The 27,192-nt window shown below is 43.0% G+C and overlaps 1 protein-coding gene across 1 annotated transcript in view; it reads left to right on the forward strand.

Moving 5' to 3' along the window:
- The window catches only part of UBTD2 (ubiquitin domain containing 2), a 345,217-nt gene extending 318,459 nt beyond the window's left edge, over positions 1 to 26,758 (forward strand). Inside the window, exon 3 of the mRNA XM_069244641.1 lies at positions 25,818 to 26,758. Within this exon, the coding sequence (XP_069100742.1) occupies positions 25,818 to 26,215 (398 nt within the window). The 3' untranslated portion in view covers positions 26,216 to 26,758. The remainder of the gene's footprint in view (positions 1 to 25,817) is intronic.
- Positions 26,759 to 27,192: the final 434 nt, after the last annotated feature.

Raw genomic sequence — 27,192 nt, forward strand, 5'->3', positions numbered from 1 at the left:
GATTAAGACACTTATGAAGGCATTCACTCAGCCATGTTCTCAATAGAGTTAAGTAGCGCAATTGCTGAAACATACTGTCAGTACTCTATACAAGCACACACACCCATTCTCTCAGCTATACAGCTACTCAGACACCCACTCACTGTACCAATACAGACTGTCACACAGCCAATTTCTCGAATATACACCTAGTGACACATCCACTTAGTTTTATACAGAAAATAACTCACCAATACAAGCACGTACACCTTCAGTCATACACAGATAGTAAACAGACTACGAATAGAAGAACCAAACGATGCATAGATTGATGTAAAATACGTTGAAAATACATGTCATGCTTGTGATAATAAATAGAAAGCAAAGTGGCATATGACTGTTCTTAAATAAAGTGCTCATTTACTGATTCATCATTAAATAGAAAGTAATTCCGGTTTCAAAATCTTCAAGATTCCAGTGCCTCTTATATTTTAATGAAATCAAGGTGCTATATCAATAGAACGTAATTAGAGATGGGAAAAGTAATAATGAAATTTTCTTTCAGTCAATGTAACAGAGTGAGATGACTTTCTTATACACAATTGTAACGCACTTATTCCTAAACATAAGTCAAAATATTGTGTCCTTTTCAAAAACATATTGAGTATTGTCCTGAATGTTTTCATAATGCAATCCCAAAATTCCAGACCCATTACAAAATATAAATCATCATGAATAATGCCCAAGTGGGCATTGGCAAGCTATGACACTTCGCCTGTACCTCCAATATTTATTTATAATCACCCACCAATCAAGCCCAAGTGAGCAGTGAGTGCAGGACACTCATCCATATTTCAAGGTACAATTAAAACAAATCATTGGGTATGTTATAAAAACAATCAAGGGCGACATGAATCATTACCCTTAGTAAGACATTTCACTGTCCAGTCACAAAACAAAGGAATAAAAAATAATAGTGTAAATACCTTGTTATTATTAAGTGATACATCAGGGAGCAGTGTGCATTTATGTATCACATAATATACATATGATCAGTATATCACTCACCATGCATAGTACCAGACAAAAATCAGTGGTGGTGGTATCCACGAGGGCCTCAGGGATTTAGTCCCCTGCCCTGTTTAGAAAAGAAAAAATGATATAAGGCTGCAAGGTAGGGATACCCCGAACATTTCCACTTACACCCTCCAGGCCCCATGGGGTGAGGGGACCCAGAGAGAGGCCTATGTGGGGCTAAAATGTAAAATAACAACCTTCACATCTGCCAATCGTGGGGAAAAGAACAAAGCGGCAGCGCCATTCTGTAATATAGATTTGGAGATGGGGAATCAAAAGGCACCCCCACGCGCTCCAGCTCATTTAGGGCACAACGGACTTTCCAAAACTCTGCAGCACACCACTCCACTGTACTGTACAAGATCCCACTCCAATTTATAAAAATGTACTTGACTCCATACTATGCTTGTCAACTCTAGTGTACTGCACACCACTGTACTATACAACATTCCACTACACAATTTACTACATTAACTATAACTCACCACTCTACCATGCCTGTGTTCTTACAAAAGGCTTGATTTGTGATTTCATAATTATTCTTGTAAATACTATTATTTTACATGGTATAAGTGAGGTAATATAAAACATGATAAGCAGTTCATGGAGAAGGCGTGAGTTACAGTTGTGTAGTGTGGCTACAGAGTTGAGTACACTGAGTAGAGAAGTGCATGAGTAATAATAATTTGAAGGTGTTTCTTATATTTTTAATTTATAATTTAAGTAACTTTATAAATTTACATTTTTGTCTATTTTGGTTTTAGGTAGAGAATAAATTAATGTAACAGTGTTGCGTAAATTATGTATTCAAGTTATAATTATAACTTAATTTGTAATGTTTGTGTATTTTAAGTGTGGTCTGTATAGAAAGAATAAAGTTTTCCTAACTATAACAAAGTTTTAACCTGTATTTCTCATTGAATATTGATGTGTTTGTGTGTATGCAGATGAGCAGAATATGATATGCTATTTATTATATTGTTTAGTGTAGGGAGGGGCCGTGACTCATATGAGGGGAAGCCTCAAGTGAGTTGTAATGCCCTTCCCTTCCATCACTAATAATGAAAATAGCATATTACACGCTGCATCTTGTTGTATGGTGTACGCCATGCTGTATTTTTATGTTTATATATAGAATACTTTTACCATAGTTGGAATTTGCAAATGTAAAAGTTAAGTCAGTATTATTTTTAAAGAGGTTTTAAATACTTTGAAAATGTACTCCCCCCCCCCCCCCCCCCCCCCAATAGGCAGTTAATAGGAATCTGCATCTTTCTGCCTTATGGCATGTAGCAATATCTGTCAAAGATAATTATCCAACAGCTTTAGTGGCTGTTTGTGCACCTCCTTTAGTACACAGAGCCTTTCTTTCAGAAAATGTTAACATTTTCAATATCCTGGTTTGTTGAAGAAAAAGCTGTATTTGTTTTCATTTCATCAAGGACTTGTCCAGTTTTATTTATGTGATGTTCTCTTTTGGCTTTAAACAACACTCTGAAAATAACTAAAGGAAGAAATGTTTACAGTAATCAAACTGGTCTGTAGTGCAGATAAATCAGGCACGGCTTGTATTTCCTTCCCACATGAATTCATTATCGTTTCTATCACAACAAGTTCTGAGAGCTTCAGTCTGTGAGGCCAGATAATGGTGCCATCCAGGAAGATTCAGGAGCCTCTGGCAGCCTAGTATTGGATGATTAGAAGTGATTGATGACTTTGTTACAAGGAGTTAAACACAGTGGTATTGAATGCGTTTTCAAGTTACTTTGACCAGAGGATAGGCATATCCTGGCAAATTACTTTTGCACTGTAGAAACGCAGACGATTGCTTGATGCAGAATGTAGGGAGGGGAGAATTGGAGTATGGGGAGGAAGGGAGTAGGTATGCGAGACAGGGAAAATATTTCCTCCAGGGCACTTTAAATTGAGGTCTGTGGTAGAATTTCTTATCCAATCAGAACACAGTGAGACCTGAACTCAAGAGTAGTGAATACATCCACTGGAAAGTGAGGTAGACAACAAATCCATTCATCCAATCAATAGCAAGTGGCTGAACAAATGTACACTTTAAGTATATAGACCACAATGAAAATAGCAGGCTTTGTGTGGAGCCACCTCAAACAGTCTGTAGATGACACCTAAAGTGAAATTAAACAGGAACATTGAACAGACTCAAGAGAGTAATAGCAGCGAAAAAAGGATAAAGCAGGAATCTTTCTAGATTTATGTTCTGTGCTCAGTTGTGGGAAGAGCAGAGTATATAAGCCTGGTAGACCTTTCTTATTGACAAACTTTTTTCTTAGGACCCGTTTTGAGAAGGGAAAATGGGTTGGGTCTCGGTTATCATTTGTAAACTGCTTGAATAACAGTTTGAACGGATGTACCTGCAAAGTAACACGTATGCAACTCTAGTCTACAAATCACCTGTTTATCCAGCTGAATGACGCGCAAGATATTTTTCAGTTGCATCCGACAGCACTTCGAGATCATGTTCAAATATTCGGTTGTTCTCAGAATGTTCCTCCGTGCATGTATCACCCTGAAATTAGCCTGTAGGTGTTTCAGTGTTTGTGATTTATCGAGAATGTGTATATTTTTTAATTGCCCTTCGTGCTTCATCATTGTCAGGGGATGTCTATTGACCCACACTGTTGGTCCCACCAGGACAATGCGCACCTTGATTTCTAAATGTCATTTGCGGGTGATAAATCAAGGGCAGAATCCTTGATTTAATGTGAACCACGGTCCAAAAGGGTAGCACGCTCCCAGTTGTCTACGCAATGCTAATGCAGATTTGGCGCTATGCAAGTGCCATTTTGAAATTTACAAAAAAACAAGCTTCTGGGTGGCTTCTTTGAAGCCAGTAGGTGGAATTGTGTTATTGATAATTATCACATCCACTGCTTGGATTTTAGAGATATTTGATTTTGGAGTGAACTCTTGAGTTCTTACACATTTTAAAGGGGCCCAAAGAAGGCTGTAAGAGGTTGCGGATATCCTCGTATGAGGCCGAACTAATTTTTTCTTGGTGGGCTGCAGGCGTGAGTGATTCTTTCAGAGTAGGATCGGTGAGCAGCCTTGACCCATTCATTCCCCGGAAGCCCCATTCTAGTTCCCGCTTTCCTCAATGTGGGGTTGCTTTGAACATTTTCGCAAGGTTGAATGTGTTTTCCGGTCTGGCAGAGTCGTCTCAAGATATCGAACGGCTATTGAAAGAGCTACATTAGAGAGGCTCAAAAATTAATGTCAAAGGCTGACTTTCACCCACACATCTCCCCGCGTCACGCATTTTGTAGTTGAAGAGGGGTGTAATACAAGAGGAACAAATACTTAACTATTTAAATTGTCATTTTTTATCTTTGTGATTGTTCCAAATTATTAACAGTTGTTTAAGAATAAAAAAAATGTTGTATTCTTTATTTTACCGCCGGTGCTCCAGATTTGATGTCCTTTTCCACAGAAATATAAAAACTGTCAGATTTTCGTATGTTTCTCTGCAAGCAAGTGCATGAACTCTGAGGCGGAAGCTGGTTAGTTGACTGTCAAGCAGCAATTTTGTTTTTGTTTGCCTTAATACATTACAGTTGCTTCTTCGTAATGGTGCAGTTATTTGTTTGTAGTTTGCAGTTGCTAGACAACCATTCCGAATCCGAAACTGAAGTTGCCACATATTCATGTTCTACTCCTTTTCACAAAACTCCTATACAAACGCCATTTAATGTCATTTTTGGAATTTGCTACCAGATGATGCAAGTCTTCGTTCTTGCATTTCTTTGCACTCCGAAGTGCGTTTGCATGCAGTTTTGTCTCCGTACTGCTGAAGTTTGCCGTGGCTTCTGTGCAGGAGGTGCTGCAGCAGTGATAGCCACTGAGGAAAAAGGGTCACGAAAAACTTTTTTTTTTTTTGTTTAGCACTTTTTACGGTTTCTAGGCAGAGGCAGTCAGGTGATCCAGGAAAACACATGAACTGTCGATGATAAGGAATGAAGGCTCGGATAGTTCTGTGCCTTGAAGTCCTAAGGCCACATTGATTACTTTACCATTTGCCCATATAAATGGTGTCTTCCATTGCAGGTCTGTTTTTGAAAAACCTTATACCACATTCTCCTCCACGAACTTTCAGCCCTTGCTCTGACTTACTCAAAAGCAAAACCCAAATGCTAGATGTTTAAAAGGTGCATGTGCTTCTCCTTGAGAACTGACTGGAGTTGTGCATTTGAATGGAGTGTCCTCGGTGCCCAATGTCAATTTAATGGGCTGCTGTCCAGTTGGTTGAGGTAAATTATTGCGTTTCCTTGCATAGTGCTTGCACCTTCTGCCAATATTTGTATTAAACATGCCCTTCACTGCTTTTTGTAATATTTCTGATGAAAACTTGCACTTCTGCATTCCTTAATCAGTCATGAGTAAGGCACACTTGCACTTCTGCATTCACTGGTCATCTTCTGAGAGAGGGAAGCTTGCACATCTGCTTGTCCTAAGCGTATAACCTCATGAGGGAAACTTGCATTCTTGTATGTGTCTTTTTCTTCCTGATGAAAGCTTGCATTGCTGCTACTTTTTCTAGAGATCCCAAGTTCCTAGGTTCTGGTCAGAAGCGCATCTAGCCCAGGAACTTACTTTGAATTATTACACATTTTTTGGCAATCGAGTTTCAAAATCATGAATACAACTAGCAGAATGAGAAGAAAAAAAGGGGACTGGGTGCCTTTGTCTTGACCTGTGAAAGGTGCAAGCTCCTCTGTTCTCTTCCTGTACAGTCATTATTTAAATATTGTTATTCTTGGAGAAGCCCTCTTCAGCTCCTAAAACCCCACCATTTAAGAGTGTTGCGGGCATATTCCCACCCTAGAGGGGGACTCGGTAATTACAAGGAGTGATTCTCATATTTTTTCCGGGATGGAATGGGTTGAAAAAAAGGTTTGCACAAACTCAACATTTTTTGAGAGTGCCCATATTTTCCAGGGTATCTTCTCACTGGAATGCCTGCACATACTCTTAGTCGAGGCTTTATTTGTGCATTATATTGTTACTGACAGAAGCAAATTGATGTAAGAATGCAGAGTTACCTTTAGTAAATACCATACACTCAGAAATTAAGCCATTTGCACATGTATGTGAATTGGGCCCACTGAATATCTGACTAATGCTGTAGTTCTCGTTTTTAGGATCTAGCCTGCGAGCGCATGCGTCTTACTTGCGAGACACTGTTGTATACAAACAAGGGCTTGGAGCCTGCCTGTTGCTTACCATTTGTTGGGTTGCTTGGCATTCTTCTTCACAGCCTTGTAATTCATCACTGCAGGCCTAGTATAATTTCCATTCCTTTCTGTGGAGCAGGGACCAAGTACGGATTGATTCAACTTAATCAGTGCCTGTCCACTGCTCCCTGTGTGACTGAGGTACTATTTTGTTCTTTTTAACTTTTATTGCCATGCAAACAGAAGGTGTGTGACTGGCATAAACGTGCCCTGCAGAACAACCAAAATTGTGAAGATTTATTTTCTATAGTTAACGTTCATTTATATTGCCAAGTCTTCTTTTCTCATTTTGCACTTGTTTTCTTTTATTTTTGTCCGTAGGCGTTGTTCTCAAAAGATGAGGATTATCTTGTTCTAAATATTGCAAAGCGACATTGTATCTTTTATATGTGTAATTCCTGAAATTATACTTTTACACATAATCGTGCAGTAGGCCCCAAACCACCCCACTCCACCCCACACATCCCACCCCACTCAATCCAATCCACCTCCGACCATCCCAAGCCACTCACCCCAATCCAGTCCACTCCAATCCACCACACTCCAATCCTCCCAACACACCCCACTCCAATCTGCTCCACTCCAATCCAAAACAATCTGTCCCACTCCAATCCAAAACAATCTGTCCCACTCCAATCCAAAACAATCTGTCCCACTCCAATCCAAAACAATCTGCCCCACTCCACCCCAATCCAGCCATATCCAGTCTACCCCACCCCAATCCACGCACCCCAGCCCAATCTAGTTCACCACACCCCAATCCAATCCACCCCACTGCAGTCCAATCTACTCCACTCCAATATCCCACATCTCAAATTTCCCCCACTCAAATTCCCCCACGCCATACCACCCCACTCCAGTTGAGTCCACCCATACAATCCATTTCACCTGATTACAGTCCACCCCAATGCAGTCCACTCCACCCAGATCCAGTCCACACCACCCAGCTCATTGTAGTCCACCTTACTCTACTGAAGTTCAGTCCACTCCACTCCACTCCGCTTTACCCCTGCGAAATCCACCCCACCCCAATCCAACCCACTTCAATCCACTCCAATCCACTCCACCCAGGCCACCACACCACACTCCACTCCAGTGCAGTCCATCCCACTCCAATCCACCCACTCCATTACAATCCACCCGTCCAGTCTGATCCACCCTACCCCACCCCAGTTCACCCCACTCTTCCCCACTCCAGTCTAATCCTCCTCACTTCACTCTAATCCACCTCACTTCACTCTAACTCACCTGTCTAAGCCACCCTAATCCACCCCAGTCCTATTAATCCAATTCCCCCACTCCAATCCACCCTACCCCAATCCTTCCAACCTACACCACTGAATCCAACCCACTCTACCCCAAGGCAGATCACCCCAAACTACTCCAATTCACCCAACTACCTCAATCCTCTCCACCCTATTCCTCTCCACTCTACTACACTCTACTCCAATCTACATCTCCTCCACTCTGACACTCTGCCACTGAACCAATGAGCTCTGCTTCATTTTAGCCAGCTCTACGACACTCTACTCCAACAAATCCATTCTGTGACACTCCACTGTGGGTTACTCCACACAATTAACTTTTAGCTGTGATGAACAGCGTCCACACTGGTGTACAACATGGCAAAAACACATTGCCAAAGCCAAAAGCTCTTGTAAAGCTGAGACCTATTTTCTTTAACAATGCTTTTTCTACCTGGCAGCGCATTTCTACATCACAATTCTTTCCTTAACAGTGCAGTGTGTGTTTTGAGGAGCCTCAAATACAATCTTACGCACCTTAAAAGACAAATACCTTTTTTATTTCCTGTCATCTGGCGAACACTTACATTGTAATTATGCGAGGGCTACACTCTAATAAATACTGATTCTTAAAGAAATTAGTACTAGCAACGCAATTTAAAAATAAAATATATCGAACAGTGGCCTCCAGATGCAGCTTTGGAAACCTATGTGATATTGGCAGAACGAAATGGCACCTTTTATTGCTTGATATATTATCATTATTTATGTAGCATACACATCATTTTTATGATGCCAACATGCTTTCATACTGTAATTTGTGTATATACAAGTTTGTTTTTTGCAAATACAACATTTTGTGAATGTTACAAACAAGGTCAGAGGGTGGTTAGTGGGAGTCTTGTTGCCGTGTTCTGACCTCAACGTAACATACCTAAAGGCTCTGGTTAAAACTAATGGGGAGAATGCAAGTGTATGCCTGCGTTTTGTTATGAAGATTTATAGAGTGCATGGCTACCCTAAGGCCTCCCAGTGCTGTACAGAAATCTATAAAACACAATGGACACAGGTCAGAATAGCCAAGTTTTAAGAAGACGATGGAAGAACAATTCATGACTGGTTAGTTGTAGACCTATGGGCAGAGAGTTCCAGAGCTTAGCTCCCAAATAAGTTATGGAGCTTCCGCCCCATTTAGATTTTTTTTATTGAAGAAATAGTTGTCAGAGCCATCGAAGAGGATCCGAGATGTCTAGCAGGGTTATGAAAGGAGGTAGGAGTTCGCAAAAATGGAGAACCTCTGTTGTGAAGAGCTCTGTGGATGCAACAGAGTGATTTATATTTCATCCGTTGCTCAACTGGGAGCCAATGTAAAGTAGCAAGAGCTGCTTTAGTTAATTCATGTCTAGGTATATTAAAAGGAAGACGAGCAGCAGTGTTTTGGACTATCTGTAGCTTCCTTTTGACATATTGTGGCGCACCAAGGTACAGGGCATTCCCATAATCCAATCGCAAGATAGCGAGAGCTTGGATAATAAGTCTCTTAGCAGTAGGTGGGAGTATTTTAAACACCTTTCTAAGGAGTCTTAGTGTACCAAAGCAGGTAGAGGCAATTTTCTTTGCTTGATGGTCCATCGTTAACCGTGGTTCAGCCATACTCCTAAGCTCTTGATATGCTCCTTAGGAGGGGGAAGATCACCTAAGAATTGAAACATAGTGATGGTAGAGTTTGGCCGGGATAGATGACCTAAGATCATGACCTCTGTCTTATCACCATATAACTTAAGCTTATATTCAGACATCCATTTGGACACAGCCCTTAGGCAAGGAACAGGGGATGTCTCAGATGAACTCCGTTCCGTTGAAAAGGAAAATACCAACTGGGTGTCATCCGCATATGACACTAGTGAAAGACCAAATAGCTCTACCATCTTTGACAATGGAGCCATATAGATATTAAATAATGTAGGGCTGAGTGAAGAGCCTTGTGGCACTCCCCAGTTGCTATTAAAGCAGCTGGAGAGGAACGAATGGTCTAGTACTGAAATGATCTTGGTTTTAGAAAAGAAGAGAGCCAACTCAGAGCCTTGCCTCTCAGTCCGACCTTCCTCATTCTTTGAAGTAGGATGCTATGAGCCACAATGTAAAAAGCGGCACTGAGATCTAAAAGAGTAATAGCTGAGATCAGACCTTGGTCAAGGCGCTTCCTAACCTCCTCAGTGACTTCAATCAGTGCTGATTCCGTACTATGAAGATGTCTAAAGCCATTCTGAGATAGATGCAAGATATTATTGTCCTCAAGATACTTGGAAAGATGCATATTGACATGTTTTTCCAACATCTTGGAGAATGCTGGCAATAAGGAAATAGGTCTGTGAATATTAAGGACAGAAGCATCTAGACTTGGTGTATTGAGCAGGGATTTTACTATGGCATGTTTCCACTTGTGGGAAATATTACCACTGGACAACGACAGATTCAGCATATCAGTCAAGATAGGAACTATAACGGATGCACCCAGAACTAAAATCGTAGGAGGTGCTGGGTCATGGGGAGAGCCAGATTTGAGGGAATCAAGTAGTATTGCGACTAGTTCAGAGGAAAGGGGTGGAAACTGCGTGAGTGATGCTGCACAGATTGTATCTTCCTCATTAGGAGTATAGGAACTATGAGTACCACTCTTGAAGGTTGAATAAATGTCTGAGTTTTTGCTGGAAAAATTATCATAGATTGTTACTGTGTTCTTGGGATGGCTCCACTGAGTCTAGATAAGAGTGCGGGTGAACAATTTCTCTAAATAGCTGAAAGATCTCTTTAGGAGAATTAGAACTCTCTTCTAGTTTAGTAGCATAATAAATGCTTTGTGCTCATTTAATTTCTGCATGATACAATCTGATGGCTTTCCTATATTCCACTATCAGCGAGGTCTCATATGTTTTCCTCCATCTTCTTTCCAGGCGTCTACAGGCCCTCTTTAACCGACATAAGTGGGGGGAAAACCAAGGGGCCCCTTTTTTCAAATGACCTCTTGGTCTTGATGTAAATGGGAGGACAATATCTAGGCTTTTAGTAATCTGATCGTTAAATGTCTCTAAGGAACAGATTGTGTTCCCCCTTAAGATTGGTTTCAGGTAATAGCAGTTCTATTGCATATGCCCATTAATTGTAATTGTTTTATATAGCGCTTACTACCCCTGAGGAGGCATCAAAGCACTTTTCAGTGAGTAGCATGCTATTCCGGAACCCAAGAGGAATTAATGGTGGATTAGTATAGGGAAATATGAGTACAGTATTAATATTACTATGCGTCAGTTTGAGCAGAGGATATCAGTTTTCAGTTTCACCTAATCCCAAATTTCATGGCTTGGAAATTGGAATTAGGCACATGTAACCTATTTATAGGTACACAAACTAGAATGTTGTGCTATTTTATCCAGTAAAACCTGCCGAAGATCACAGAAGCAAACACTTTTCACAGCCCAATTGCACCGACTTGTAAGCCAGCTGTTGGTGCAAGTAGTTTTTGCCTGAAATGAGATTTGAACACTGTAATCAATCGGTCTAAATATCATCTAGTAAATTAAAGCAGGAATGGAGAGGGGGGGGGGTCTAGTTGTGTTGTCAGGTGGCCTCTAGCTTTGTGTATCTATTTTGCCACACATTTTTATGTATAAGGTAGTCACATTACAAAATAAAGTTAGAACTGTCAATGCAGTTTTTAACACATTGAAACAAAAGATGCCAAGCAAATGTTAGTCTGGGAAGCAGATTGTGTGTCAACATAACGGAATTCCTCTACATCCATATTTAAAAGTAAAACATTAATTGTGTGTTCCATGTGTTGAACAATCCTGGTCAAATATAGGTACCCAGTAAATAAAGATAACCCTGCTTGCGGTATTTACTGGGCACTCTGGCATTTTTCTGCCACGTTGGTTCCATGGTGTAGTAATTAACAGGTTGGGCTCTGAATCCAGCGATCTGAGTTCAAATCTCAGAGGGATCTCTAATTTTTGCGCCCCATCACAGCACTGACCATGTGAACCAACTTCACCTGTGACCAAGTGTCACAGACCAATAAGTAAACAAAACGGCGACTTCAAAATTAATGTGGAGTAATAAGTCCACCACCTTGGTATCCAAAACTTACTCCTGTCAGAAGGAATCTGACAGCCATAAAGACAACAACAGCACCATTCTAAACTTTGTCCCTTGGAATGTTGGACAACCGGTCAAAAGCACGTTTTCCCGTGTTCTGAGGGATATTCACTTGGAATTTGCGCTTTTTACCCACCTTAGCTCTGTCAGGTTTTTATGCGGGTAAATTGTATGTGCAAGTTCTTAGTGGGTATACAGTTAGCTCTTGGGTTGTAATCCTAGTTTAGGATTATTGGAGAGGCTGGTTGCAGTGAAGCTCTCCGTGTTAAACGTGAATGAAAGGCAGTGCCCTGATGTTTACAAGTATACCAACATACACCTTATACTCAGACATTTGTATGCACGCAACTGCACACTCCAATGTACTCCCTGCTATAGGAGGTCTCACAGTTTTGTTCGGTAGACCACTCCGTTCTCCCTCCCCAAAACATTTTTAGAGGTGCCACGGACAGCGTATTGCAATTAAGTGGAGAGTCCACCTTTTTGTGTTTTTTTACTTCTCACCGTAATTGATGCCGTGAACCATCTAGAGGACGATTTAGGATTTTTTTTTGCAGCTTGAAATATAGATTAAACCTTTCTTTGAAACTCCTTTGGACACTGATAACCTGCAATAATGTATTTGTATTCTGTGCCACGTGCGTATTCGCAAGGGCGCGAATGTAGTCCTTAACATGAAGCCCAGCAGAAATTAATGACGAGGAGATGTGACCTAATGGCAAGCCACTTAGGAAGCGGGGAAGCACGTTCGATCTCTGTCTCAACCTACTTTGCTTCTGGGCAAATCACTTAATGTCCAGGTGCCGTTAAAAAAAAAAAAAGAAATACGGCTTCGTGTAATGTAATCTTGTGGTCCTGCAATTAACTCTCCCTGATCTTGTGTCGTTCTCATGTTAATAGGGGAGGGTCGGGGTTTTCGTTTGATTAGAACATATTTTTGATTTAAGTTTGCAAATATAAAAGGTCCAGGTTATTTGTACCTGTGTTAAGTGGATTCTTTTAAAGATGTCCATTACTTAACCGAGATCAAACAATGAAGAGCTGAGTGCAGGCCCAAGCTAAAAGTTTGGTTTTAATTGTTAAAGCTACTCGTTTGCTACTTTCTTTGAATTACTTCTTGTGGCTGACGTCGATGTCATCGTAAAACGAATTACAGCTCTACTGAGAATCATGTTTATTTTTTTATTGATAAGTAGCCAAGTCCCTCTAGCTTTCCTATTTCTAGTCTTCTGTAAAACTAGCATTTACTGAGTTTCCAGCTCTATCTTTCTTCTAATTTTGTTATTCAGCACTCTTGCCTGGCTCAGGCCTCATCTGATAGAGACTTCTAGCTGCATATTCCTTATTTTAGCATTATTCAAGGTGTCAGACTGGATCCAGAAGATTTTTTGTGAGTAGTCCCATGCACGCAGTAGGTGGTGTTTGGCTCTGCATGCGCCGGAAGTGACATCCGCAGCACATATAGAGGCACCACCCAGGCGCGCTGACATCAGTTCTTTTCTTTAGCCACCAGTCAGCACCAGTCCGGTAAGAGCTACCCCTTCAGTAACTTTTTGATTGACCTTTTTCAACGTTTTGTCAAGACTTTTCAAGGGTTTCCTCCTGGTGTGGCAGGATGTCATCGAAGGTGACCAGCTTCAAACCTTCAAACTATGCGGCGCCTGTCACCAGCCGATGTCGGTGACCAGAGAGCACCTTGTTTGCCTGTGGTGCTTCAAGCACGACCATGACCTGAAGGCGTGCGCCGACTGCCGCTCCATGAATTCCAAGGCTTTGAGGGAGCACTCCCTCCAGCTCATGGCGACCTGTCATACAATACTGGGCCCTTCGAGGTCATGGGTGAGAGGGATGTCCTGGAATTGGTCGCGGAGTCCAAGGTTGTCTCATTACAAATCTTCAGGTCATCCAGCTGAGTCTCGGCACACGAAGAAAAAAGTCAAAACGTGCTTCGACTTGTCGTCCGTCAGCCAACGGAGATGCAGGAGTGTCAGCATATTAGGCCTTGCTCTACGATTGAGCTTGCACCTGGGCCAAGTCTGTGCTTCCCAGAGCTTCCGGGAGCCGTTGCGATCCCATTCCAACGTACAGTTTTGTGATGGATGCCATACACCCCATATTTGAGATAGCCGGCCTCTCTGGCATGCCTTCAGGCCCTGCACGATCAGCAGGGGCCCCTTCTAGGTCCATGCCAGTAGCTCTAGCCCCAGCGCCAATGGGACCCCAAGGATCCATTCTTGGATCTGGACTGACACTGGTTTTACTGCCTCAAACATTCCTGGGGCCAGTCCCGTAGCCAACTCCGCTGATGCCCATCAGCACCGACATCCCCATTTTAATCCCTGATTCAGATACAGAACCATAGGGGGTGTCGCTCGATGCTGCATCTGGTGCCATCAGGAGCCTTTCCTCCCAGATCGGATCTTTAGCTCTATTTCTATGGGCTAGGACTCTGGAGAAAGGGGAGGATCACTGGACCCTTAGAAAGTCCATCCTTATAAACGAGATATGGACTGGTGTGAGGAACTGGGTGAAGCTAGTGGCCTTCACACTTCCCTAGATGCTGGCATGGTTTCTCCCCCTACCATGGCTACAGAGGAGGGAGCGTCTTTCACAATGGTGGTGTGGAGTGCTGAGGAGGTCCTCGACCTTCAGTTGTCCTCAGTGGCGGTCAAGACCAATGTTTTGTAAGAGGTGCTTGAGCTGGGAGTCTCCCCATCTGAACTGCTCCTCATATTCATCAAAGCCCTTACAGCTGACCTTTTTAGGTAACTGATCCAACCCAACACGTGCTTCTGTGAATAGGACCGTTGTCACCGCCCCACCCAAGGGGACCCAACATTCCTCACTCAACATCCCACCCCTGAGGGTTTCGTGGTCTAGGCTTCCACCTCCCATGTTCATCCTGGCGCATTCTCCACCAGAGAAGGAATGCAAGAGGATGGAGACACTTGAGAAGAAGATGTTTTCTCCTGCCAGCCTGGCATTGCGGTCTCTGATCACCACATGCCTTTTGGGCTGCTTCTCCCATGATCTGTGGGATGCAGTTGCACAAGTGCTGCCTACAGTCCTGGTTGAGGCCTGGGCCAAGCTCTCCCATCCTGTGGCAAACTGGAGGGATGCAGCAAAGTTTGTAATTCGCTGTGGACTCAAGACAACCAATTCACTTGGCAGAGAGGTTTCATCATCGGTGGCCCCTAGTTGCCACACCTGGATTTAAACTACTGGCTTTTCAGGGGATGTCATGTCTTTGGTGAACATGCCCTTCAATGGCTTCCATCACTTCAGAGACAAAGCGGACTCTGTGCTCAAACGCCTTAAAGACAGTCAGGGTTTATCTTCAGTCCCATGCCACCCCCAGTCTGATTTTCGCACCATTTGTGGCTACGGATGGGCCATTAGCTGCTCCAGTACCCACTCAGCCTCCAGTCCGCACATTCTACTCCTGCATAGCCAAGGGTGTGGTATTGATAGACCTTGTGGATCAGGCAGCCAGAGTTCAGTCCAAACCCGCCTCCCCCCCCCCCCCACCCCCCCCCCCCAGCAGCTGAAGTCTCCACACCCTCCTAATCTTCCTTTATATCATAAAACGGGCATCCAGTTGGCAGCAGGATATGCCACCACCTGCTCCACCGGCAGCCCATAACATTGGACAGGTGGGATTTGCAGATAGTCTGAAGGGTCTACTCCGTCCCCTTTGTGACTACCCTCCAACATGCCACCATCTCAAGACAGACTGATGGAGGGTCATATTTCTCTTCTCCGCAAGAAAGTTGCAGCTCTCTTGGCCCAGGGAGTTATAGAGAGGGTCCCAATGCCAGAAGTAGGTTTTGGTTACTATTCCCACAACTTACTGGTGCCGAAGAATGACGGAGGCCTTTGTCCTGTCCTAGTCCTATCCTAGACCTGTGGTCCCTCAACTACTTCCTCAAGGAGAAATTCAGGATTCTCACATTGGCTCAGATTCTGTCTGCCCTGGACCCAGGAGACTGGATGGTAGCATTGGACTTGCAGGATGCATATTTTCACTTCCCTGTCCCGCCTGCCCAAAGGCTTTATCCGCAGTCCACAGTTGGCCACTAGCATTTCCAGTTTGCCGTGCTCTCCTTTGGCCTGACCTGCACCTTTCTGGTGTTCACCAAGGTGATGGTAGTGGTTGCAGCTCACCTGTGGAGATCGGAGGTGTCAGTCTTCCCTTACCTAGATGACTGGCTATTGAAAGTGGGCTTACCCCAGGCTCTCATCTCCCACCTTCAATTATGTCAGACCTCCTACACTCTCTGGGGTTCTCTATATACATGCCAAAGTCACACTTTACTTATTCTCAGATGATTACCTTTCCTTTGAGCTGTTCTGGACATAGTCCCATTTCGGGCTTTTCTATCCAAACGGTGAGTCTGGGATATTCAGGATAATATACTGATGTTTCAGCCTCTGTCCTGGGTTTTGGTGAGGCAGACTTTGAGGCTCCTGGGACTCATTGCCTCCTGAATCTCACTAGTCACAAATGTGCATTGGCATATGTAGGCTCTATAGTGGGACCTGAAGTTCCAGTGCTCACAGCATCAGGGAAATCGCTCTGACATGGTCCAGATCGTGGAGGGAAGAGCAGAAGATCTGCAGTGGTGACTAACGAACCGTGATTGGGTCAGCTGCAGACCCCTTCCCCAACCACATCTGACAATAGTGGCAGATGAGTCACTCCTGGAATGGGGTGGCCATCTGGGAGAGATGGAGATTGGAGAACTCTGGCCTACAGCAGAATCCGGACTCCACATCATTGTGCTGGACCTCCGGGTGATCTGACTGTTATTGAAAGTCTTTTCATGAACAACACCACCACCATGTGGTACTGCAGCAAACAATGGTGGGTGGCCTCATAGACCCTTTGTCAAGAGGCTCTCCATCTCTGAACCTGTCTGGAACGTCAGGGAATTTCCCTGGTGGTTAAACTCCTGGTGGGCTCTCTGAACACTAGGGTGGACAAACTCAACCGAAAATGCATAGAGGATCACTATGGACGTCTCCATCCATAAGTGACACCAGGTCTCTTTCAGACATGGGAAGAGCCTTGGTTAAATCGGTTTGCCTCAGTTGAGAATGTTTAATGTCAGTAGTTTTGTGTGCTGGAGTTTCCAAGCTGGCTCTAGCTCCGTGCCTCTTTTCGTCTCAAGTAGATCTCAGGCCTCCTGTACCCCTTTCTGCCTATACCACTCCTGCCCAGAGTTTTCAAGAAAACCAAGAATGATCAGGCCCAGGTCAACCTTGTGGCCCTGGACTGGGCATGGATAGTCTGGTATCCAGAGTTACTGAGTATGTCCATTGATCCTCCAATCAGGCTGCCCATTCATGAGAATCTTCTGTTGTAGCAGCAGACGAGGGTTCTCCATCGAAAACCTATCCTGTCTCTGCTTTCTTGTGTGGAGATTGAGCGGTGGCAGTTGACAGTTTTTGATCTTCCTCCCAAAATCTGCGATGTCATCTTGGCAGTCGAGCGTTCCTCCACCAAGACGGGTATACACCTGCCATTTGAAGAATTGTGTGTTCAGACATAAATTTCAATCCCCCCTCTCTCCCTTTCTCAGGTGCTTCTGTTTATTTTCTATCTGGTTCAGCAGTGCTCTGCTCTGGGCACTCTTGATGGTTATCTTTTTGCTATCTCTGCATTCCTATGATTGACTGAACAACCCTCTCTCTTCAAATCTCCTGTTGTTCATAGATTCTTGAAAGGTTTAGTTAATTTGTTTTCCCCCCTTGTTCGCTTATCATGCCTCAGTGGGACTTGAATTTGGTTCTCACATTTTTGATGTGCGCTCCCTTTGTGAGCTACTTCACAATTGTTCCCTGCAGTTGCTCACCTTCGTAACTGCTTTCTTCATCTGCCTGATGAGTTTGTGAGCTGCAGGCCTTATCTTCTAAGCGCCCTAGTTAGCTATTCACCCTGACAAAGTGGAGCTTCGAACGCTTGCCTCCTTTCATCTAAAGGTTGTCTGTCCCTTACATATAGGCCATATCATCACCTTACCTACTTCCTATGCTCCACCTCACCCCTCCAAGTAGGAAGAGTGCCTCCATAATCTGGACCACAAACTAGCATTGTTGTTCTACCTTAACTGCACATGAGTTCCGAATGGACAATCAGCGCTTCATGGGGTAGGTCGGAGCTAAAACAGTTTGTGTTGGGCAGAAAAAGACCGTCTCCAGATGGGGTGTGCACTACATTAAAATCTCCTACACATTGGCCAAGGAGGATCCCCCTGAGGGCTTGCTCGCTCATTCCACCAGTGCCAAAGCTGCAATCATTACATTGGCAGAGTTCCAGCCCTGGATATCTGCCTGGTAGCAACTTGGGCCTCGCTGCACATGTTTACCAAACATTACTGCCTGGACGGTCAGATCCATTGTGATGGGCATTTTGCCTGTTCGGTCCTGCAGGACTTCCACATCTGCAGTTGGTCCCCAGACCCACCTCTGAGGATGGTATTGCTTGGGTATCTCTTCTAAGGTAAGGAATCTGCAGCTAGAAGTCTTTATCAGATGAACAAGTTACTCACCTTCGGTAGTGCCTTATCTGTTATAGACTGTATCTTGCTGCAGATTCCTTATTGACCCACCCATCCTTCCCGCTCTGCGAACGCGTTACTAGGGACAGTGCTATATCCAATTCTGGGTACTAGTTATCCTCAGCAGTGGTCAGTGTTCTTCATGGACCTGCACTTCTGGCGTGGAAACTTGTGAAAAGAAACTGTCATCAGCGGCCTGGGTGGTACTTGTATATGTGCCACAGGCATCACTTCCAGTGCGGACGACACATGAAGAGCCTATCGACACCACCTACCAGCATGCAGAGATGTACTGCTCACAAAACGTTTTCTGGAGCCAGTCTGACGCCTGGGATCATTCTGAGGTAAGAAATCTGCAGCTAGGTATAGTCTCTACCAGTTAAGGTGTTAAAGAAGGTAAGTAACTTGTTCTGTAGGTGAAAGCCTATCAGACAGCATAGCTGTCTATTTGGGAAAAGACTTCTTGAGGACATTTTGAGAGCTTCCCTGGGAATGCATTCCACCCACTGTTTGTAACTCACATTTGCTTGCTTTCTGTCTCCTGCGTTTGTTTTAGGCTGTCCAGCATGCCTTTGTCCCTCCCGTGGAGTGCAGCCAGTTAATCTTCGCTCCTTGTATTCTTCCATGCCCCCTCGCTTTCTGTAAACAGACCTTTACATTTTGTTCTCTCCTTGTTGCATTTATTGTGCAGACAGAGATCAAATGTCAGGCTAAGTCTTCCAAGGGAGCTTGATGTTTACTTTTCTTTCGCTGACCTCAAAGTGAGAGAATTTGTGACAACTGGATACTGAGGTGGAAAGGGATTTTTTTTTTTTTTCCTAGCACACAACATTTAAATGTATGTAATGAACTGTGCAAATATCTCAGAATCTATCATAATTAGGAAAGCTTTGTTTTGGTAATTCGGAAGAGTTGTTGAAACAAATATTTTAGTAGGCTCAAAACAAATCCATACACTAGATGATGCCACTGCCACACATTATCATTTGCGCATGATATAGTTTTCTCCAAAGAATGTTTGAGCAAGTGTAAGTCATTTGAATTGAAAATGTGTTTTCTGTAATGGCAGTGTGCTATCACACCATGCATACTCCACTCTACACCACTCTAAGCCAGTGCAGTCTGACACAATATGCTGCTCCACTCTAGGCCACTCTTCACCACTCTGTCACTCTATGCAACTCTCTCTATGCCACTCTACTGTATGCCACTCCACTCTACACCGCTCCACTGTATGCTACTCTACATTACTCTATGCCACTCTACGTTACTCTACGCACACCACAGCACTCCACTCCAGTTCACCCGCCTCAGTCTTTTAGCCATGCCTAACAGTAGCCATCTGGTGTACAACATAGCTAAAGCACATTGACAAAGTCAGTTGCTTTTGCATAGACAAGACCTATTGGCTTTGTCAATGCTTGTTAATTTCTGTTGCCTTTTGGCCTACACTGCTTTATCTGAGATCTCGTTTCACCCTTTAAAAAAAATGTCCAATGACATGGACGTCTCTAGATGCCCCTTTATTCTTTGGACTAGCTAGAGTCATTTCATTGTTCTAAAAGACAGCTCAGTAGAGCTAGAATCATTTCATCTTGTGTGGACATGACCATTTTACACAACAATACTGTGAACTTTAATTACTCCTTTGCAGTAATGGCACATTCATATTGCAATCACTTTTCTGATATAATCTTTGTTTCAACAACTGTAAGCTTATATATTCATCCATTTGATTTTCTTAAGTGAATATTTATTTTTGTGTTAATTATGTGCATAACATTTGCTGATACCTTCAGGGCACTAGGAGATGACTGCAGACCATCCAAAACGTAGCACCAGACAGCCAGACTTGACCTGAACTTCCCAAGCCTTGCCCGCATCACACCACGCCACACCTTAGGGAACTCCACCAGCTCCCAATATGCAATCGCATTCACTTTAAACTCCTCAGCAAACCTTCAACGCGCTCCAGAACACTGACTGTCTACCTGAACGGTCGCATTTACTTCCAAAAGTTTTCAGACACCTCTGCTTTGTCTTCTCTCACTAGGACACATCCCCATGCAAACACAAATGCAGAGCAGAGGGACGCACTTTCGCGTACTTGGCCCCTAAAATCTGGAACCCCCTCGCATAACACATCAGAGCCGCTTCCTCTGCTGCTGAATTTTGCAAAAAGCTGAAGACCTGGCTTTTTGAGTAAGCCCTCGAGACTGACCTCACACACCTGCTAGAGAGAGCCGGCTACCCTCATGGGTCATTATTATAACAGCAGCACATAACCTAACATGAAAGGTGATCTAAGAGGAAGCGAGGAAAACGCTGTCAGGGAGAGGCAGTACTTTCACATAGGTTTGCTTTCTCACAACGTTGATTTCTGTTACTGTTTTCTTTTTCTGGGGGAGGGAGCATGAATGTTTCCTCCTTTAATATTATTGGTGTAGTTATGCGTGTTAGTGCGGACATCAAGATATTGGCTATCTGTAGTAATGACAGGTTGGGTGTTAATGGTTTTTTTTTAAATTTGTAAGTACAATAAAAGGCTATTCAGTTATTCTATTGTTTTCATCTTAATATAATTTTTTGTTTACATTCCTTTAGAAATCCATCCTCCAAAATGTTTCATTTAATTGTAACTTTATTTGTATTTCCTTAAACTTGTATTTCCTTTTAAATTGTTTTTCTATGATTTTGTTTCCATCAGTGTATTTTCTGAGTTTTGTTTTTTTGTTAACTGGCACACATCGGAAATTCGCCCATCAGAAAGTAGAAACTTGAATACTAGTGAGTGTTAGAAGCCTTTTACGTGTACCCATAGGCTATGGCCTATTGACCACCTCTGCGTGAAATCTATTCAGGCCTCTGTACCTATGGCCTCTCCTTTTCCCATGCATCGACATAGTGATTTTGAGCTTACATGTGTTGGGCTAGATTAATTTGTTCTCTATGAATTATCTTCTGCATGCATGTATTCAACAGGAAGCAAGACGGTGCCCTACTGCTCAACTATGCAACTCCATAGCTGTTATACAGATGCCAAGTTTCTAACCACAAAATGCAATCAACCCCTCACAAATCGTGAACCAAAAAACTGGCCTAAACTGCTTAACCCACCGATAGATGGGCTACTAGATCTGCCGGCGGGGGGGGGGGGGGCGGCACTACAGGTGCTAGCACTTTTGAAATGGTCCTCCTGTTTATATTTAAAATTTAGAACTGAATTGTAGCAGCAAGTGTTCGCCATTGAATGGTCAGCTACCCACTTGTCACCTACAGCTAAAGCCCTGGTACTTACTTTAACTGGTAACTGCTACTTTCACCTTGGAAGAGTTGTTCTGGGCACTATAAAACCATTGTTTTTCAGTGTGTGAGAACCAGCAGTAGCGTGAACCTGCTCAAGTATAGCAGCTACGTTAGGGCTGTCTCTGTGCTACTGGTATCCAGTAAAACTTTTGAGTAGGTATTTTTTTTCTCAGCTTTTTCTGTGTGTGGGGCTGCAGACAAACCGTTATAAAACACATTAAGTGGAATTGTCAATTAATGGAAGGGTGAAAGCATGGATGGAAGGGTGAAATTATTTATAAAATGACAAAAGATTGAAAGGATGGATGCTTGGAATGCTGAATGTGTGGATTCTTGGAAGAGTCCAAAGGATGGATGGATGGCAGGATAGGTAGATGGATGGGTGGACTGAAAGGTGAAAACATTGGTGGGCAGATTTTGGATGAATATATGGAAGGGTGAAAATGAAGAATACATGCATTAAAAGATAGAGGTAAAAACTGATGGGTTCAATGCTGAAAGTGTGAAAGAATGCACAGATGGACTGAAAGAAGTAGTGCAGATGGGTGTGTAGTTATACTGAAGGGTGAACCTTCATGTGGGTGGTAGGGTGAAAGGATGTAGTGGTGTACAGGACAGTGGATGGGTAGATAGATGGAAGGGAGAAATTCTAAGCAAGGCCAGGCTGATTCCCTTCCGTAGAAGATATGTTGCACAGGGGGGACTTTTTCATTTTCTGACTTCTCCCTTGGTGTGAATCCTTATTCACTTCAGGATTGTGGATCAAGGTGTTTAAAACAGTGGTTCCCAACATGTGGTCCGCGGACCCCCAGGGGTCTGTGACACATTCCCAGGGAGTCCGCAGGCCTGGCCTGGGCTGGGAGGAAGGCACTTCTCTAGCTTGGGCCTCTGACAAACATGTGGGTGTGTGTTTTCATATTTATTACTTCCTTTGTTGAGCAGATTGAAACACACTGCAAAGCTCCTTGTACGTCAAGCTAACTCAAGTGATTAATGTATCTGCTGGAGAGAGATGGGAGTTTTGTGCAGTGGCAGTTTTGACTCAAAGGTAGCGCAGATGGTTAATATGCCTGCTGCAAAGAGCATGTATCATGCAAAGAACAGTATTTTAGGTGCATGGCACAGTGGGTTACTGCTTTTGTCACAGAGATTATTTTATTACTGTGCAGTTCGTAATCGTAATCTAGCACAGTGAGCTGTGAACTGCCATTAAAGAGGTGCCTGCAAACCGCATGGCACAAATTAGAAAGTTGTTTTTTCCTAGTCTTTCATTTTCCTCATGCTACTAAAAAAGGTTTGCTTGTGTAGAAATATATTCTTATTGCTTATGCAGTGCTTAATTTGTGCTTGTTGTTTCCGGTGCTGAGCACCGGCACTTATTTTTGAGCGCCGGAGCTTATTCTTCCGCCTCAAGCATTGGCTGCGAGCAAAAGACACATATGGGAAAGACGGATGAAGGGAAAAACGAAAAAGCATCACAAAGGGAGTAAGTAGAAAGCTGCTAGAGTGAGCTGAAGTGGCAGGGAGTGGCTTTATATGGATTGAAGAGGCCCGAGATGGCTTCAGGATTATGCTGCCTCAATATTCCGTGTTCCCACATTTCATTGCTGCAGCCCGTGTTTGAGGAGGGCTTTGGGCACCGGCACGTTTTTATTTACAAATTAAGCACTGTGCTGTGTTCTGAATCCTAAGTTTGTGCTTCTCCGGACCAAGCACTCTTAGAAAATGCCTACCAGTGTGGATGAAATGTGAATCCTACACCTTGTAGTCCCCTGTAAGGTGCCCTGCCACCCTACAGTGGTATGAGAGGTGCTATAAAACAAATGAAGTACATGTGACAGAGAAACTATGGAGAGATGCAAGGCCCTTATGGTTTACTTTCTTTCCCCTTCACTTATTTATGTAAAAAAGCTTTCTCAGATCTTACGTACCTAAAAAATAAAAACAGAAATCTTTCCGGAGATGTAGAATCTGAACTGAGGATTCACCTTTCCTAAATTAAACCAAACATTGAATCGGTAGTTGCCGAGATGCAGCACCAACCTTCCCAATAAAATGTTTTGATTTTTGCATATTTTTTCAATACAAAAGAATTTTAGCTTTAGTAATTTGAGTATTTGTTTGGTGTGTACTTGTTATACTTTTGCAAATTACTGTTTTAATGTTTGAAAATTAAATCGTACAAATTGCTGGGGGTCCCAGCCTTCCAGTAATGATTCATTGGGGGTCCTCAGGAGTCAAAAGGTTGGGAACCACTGGTTTAAAACATTTCAAGCTTTGGGACTCTTTTGCATACTCCAATGTGCCAGAGCTCAAACCAACTTAGTTGAGTCCCTATCATCCAGGGCCTTCGAAAAACGATGACAAAAGGGTATCATCGCCTACTTAATACTATATGATCCCTTCTCACCCTTTCGTTCCATTGACTAAGCAAAAATAAAGGCATAGCACAGGCATGGGGCCCAAACATTTATGGAACCAGCTAAGAGTTTGCAAACTTGCTCCCACATAAAAATATTGCCTTTAAACACAAATGTTATTCAAATTGTAGCACTATAGCCTTAAAGTATTGTAAAAGTTTTCGGATTGTGACCTTTTCACAGAAGGTTAAGAACGTCTGTTTTTCATCGTTTACTGCCGACACTAATAGTTAAATAAAAGCCTATTTAATTTAAAGAATATAGCTCATATCGGATCTTTGGGTTATTGTGTTTATGATTATAGTTGTGTTCTAAGTTTCAAAGCTTCACTGGTAGACCTAGCCTTGAGTATCAATTTTGCAAAGACGATAATTTAGTTATACATTTGTAGTGGAATAATATGAAGATGTGGACTGCCACTTGTAAATGGCAGTAGCCACCACTGATGCTGCTCTGTAATACTAAGTATTCAGAGAATCATTTCTTATGCCTTGCTCACAGACGGATTGAGCTGTCCGTTTTTGCAGGAACCATTATAGACAACCCACGTACTTTTAGTGCGCTTTGGGTCAGTATATTGCTTATCATTGGGCCGGGTTTCTTGTCAATCTGATTTGCTTGCATCATATTCACGGGCTTTCCTTCCTCTTCTTGAGTTCCTCCCTCCACTGGGAGGATAGCTTCTTTTGATTTTCGTTTTTTATTGGATTATATCCCTACATTTCTCACTTTTAGGGAGCTCATTTTTTCTCCTCTTACTTTCTGCACTACATTTGAGTGCTTGTTTTTCTTGCTTTATCCCCGTGTGCGCTGCTGTCTTGTTTTTTTTAATAACTTTTTAGGGAAGCCCACTAGCTGTATTTTGTACACGGCTGTTGTAGTAAAATTGCTTTTGTGAACGGCTTTTCCTTTTATTGTATTTATTTCATTTACATTTCCCAGGGTGTTAGTTGGCAAAATGACATTTCGCCTGGATGGAGAAAAGAGGCGCACTGGCCCTCTTAGCAGCAGATACTTAGCAAATTGTTTGTTCTTTGGTGCCACCAGGAAGACTTAACTGGATGTAGTCAGCTTTTTGTTCCTCACCTCGCCGTTCTCACACTGAACTATGCTGGTTTAACATTTCCATTGTAGCATTTCGTCCACTGCCCATCATAATAAAGTCGTGTCATCCGTTTTATTTTTAGGAAACCCATTAACAAGCCCAAAGTGAAGCACATCTAGGTGAATCCATATTTTCACCTGTATTCTCCTTTTCAACAAAGAATCCTATACTTGAACAGAATAGCAATTTCTAAATTGCTGGCTCAAAAGATCTGATCACTATACTAGTCGCTGTAGAGAAAAAATGTATACTGATAACGCTGTTGGTCTTTGTCAAGTGGAAACAGGCTGCTGCGCTGGTAAAATACACAGGACTTTTCTTTATGGAAATGCTATAAAACGCTGAAAAGAGCTCCCCAGAGTAACTTTTGTTCTACCATCAGTGTTTGGATATCTTCCTTCCCCTATGCCACTATTCTTAGCTGATGCCAAGAAACATTGAGGCTAAACGAACTGTAAGCTGGCGCAAAAGCTCTTTGATTAGCAGCGCTCTAGCCCTGCAAGTCCTCATACAATTCATTTTTTGTTTGTGTTTGTAAAATAGTATTAAATTAGATCGAGGCATTTGAAAGCATGCACATTAGTAATTCATGGAGGTCTTCACAATGGATCAGGAAATATCATCTTAATTCACCATGATTGTTTAATCAATAAGATGCAGCCAGTCCAAATGGATGTTGTGTTCATTGCCTGTGTTTTCTGTTCCCTTAGGTGCACTGACTGAATGTTATGATGAATTAGGCAACAGATACCAGCTTCCTGTCTACTGCCTGGCACCTCCAATCAATATGATTGAAGAAAAGAGCGACATTGAGACTCTGGATATCCCCGAACCAAACCCCAATTCCGGTCACGAATGCCAGCTCCGCCTGCGCCTCTCCACAGGCAAAGACCTGAAGCTTCTCGTCCGCAGCACAGACACAGTTTACCACATGAAGAGGCGCCTGCACACCACGGAGGGCGTGGAGCCCACCAGCCAGCGATGGTTTTTCTCTGGCCGGCCTCTCACAGACAAAATGCGACTGGAGGAGCTGAAGATCCCCAAGGACTATGTAGTGCAAGTCATTGTTAGCCAGCCATTACCAAACCCAACACCAGTGGAAAATTGACCGGATCTACGAATGGTTCCTATAAACACCCCTGTGTTTCCTCCTCCATTCCCCCTCTTCTTTAGATGTGGTCATTTCCACTCCTGTTTTTAAAAAATTCTGCCTGCTAAGAAATCTCGAAGGAATGACCAATTTGGTGGAAATGGGAGGGAGGGGGAAGAAAACCAAATTCCATCTGTGATGGAGATGTGTGAAAAAAGGAACCCGAGGGCAGAGCTGGCCATAGTTGATTTACTTGATCTGTGATATTTCTAAAGATGACATTCAGCAACTTTTTATGAATTTCAAAAACAAAGTTTTTTTTAACGTTCTAGAATGTTTTGACTGTAAGTGGGGCATATAATCCATGAAAGGACGCGCTTTTGATGAACAGTGTATGTAGATATATAGTTTGAAAATCAATATGCTCCCAGATTCTACTATGAAGTGTGCATTATGTACTGCTCATCCAAAAAAAGTAAGGACATGTTAGGTCTTTTACGCTTTTGCTTCCTTTTGTTTTTGCTTTGCTCTGTTTTTTAAACTTTTTTTTTTTATCTACTACCCTTTGTGGATTTATTGATGAGGTGGGGGAGCGTGAGAATACTTGGGAAGCTGTTTTCCAAACGTTGCTGGTTCCAGAACAATACAACACCTTCCATTCCATCATAAGATTGCCCTTAACGTCTGTGGAAAAAAAGAGATCTCACCTATGGGCAGGCTGGGCTTCTCATAGGTTAGTATCCTTCCCAGGCATGCTTGATCAGTCAGCCTTGTAAAATAGACTTGAGGGCGAGGATGGCCCCTGGTTTGCTGAGCCGATAACAAAATATCTTTCTCACGCCTTTGCCCAGACCGACGTCCTTCAAGATGATGTTTGGGGACATACAAAGAGGGGGCTGTCTCTTGCAGTGCAGAGGCTTTGGAGCAAAGCACACAATTAAAGCTATTTGGTTTTGACCAGGTGCTGCATTTCCTGGCCAGCCCACCCTTCCCCA

Source organism: Pleurodeles waltl, chromosome 7, assembly GCF_031143425.1.
Source record: "Pleurodeles waltl isolate 20211129_DDA chromosome 7, aPleWal1.hap1.20221129, whole genome shotgun sequence".
NCBI lineage: Eukaryota > Metazoa > Chordata > Amphibia > Caudata > Salamandridae > Pleurodeles > Pleurodeles waltl.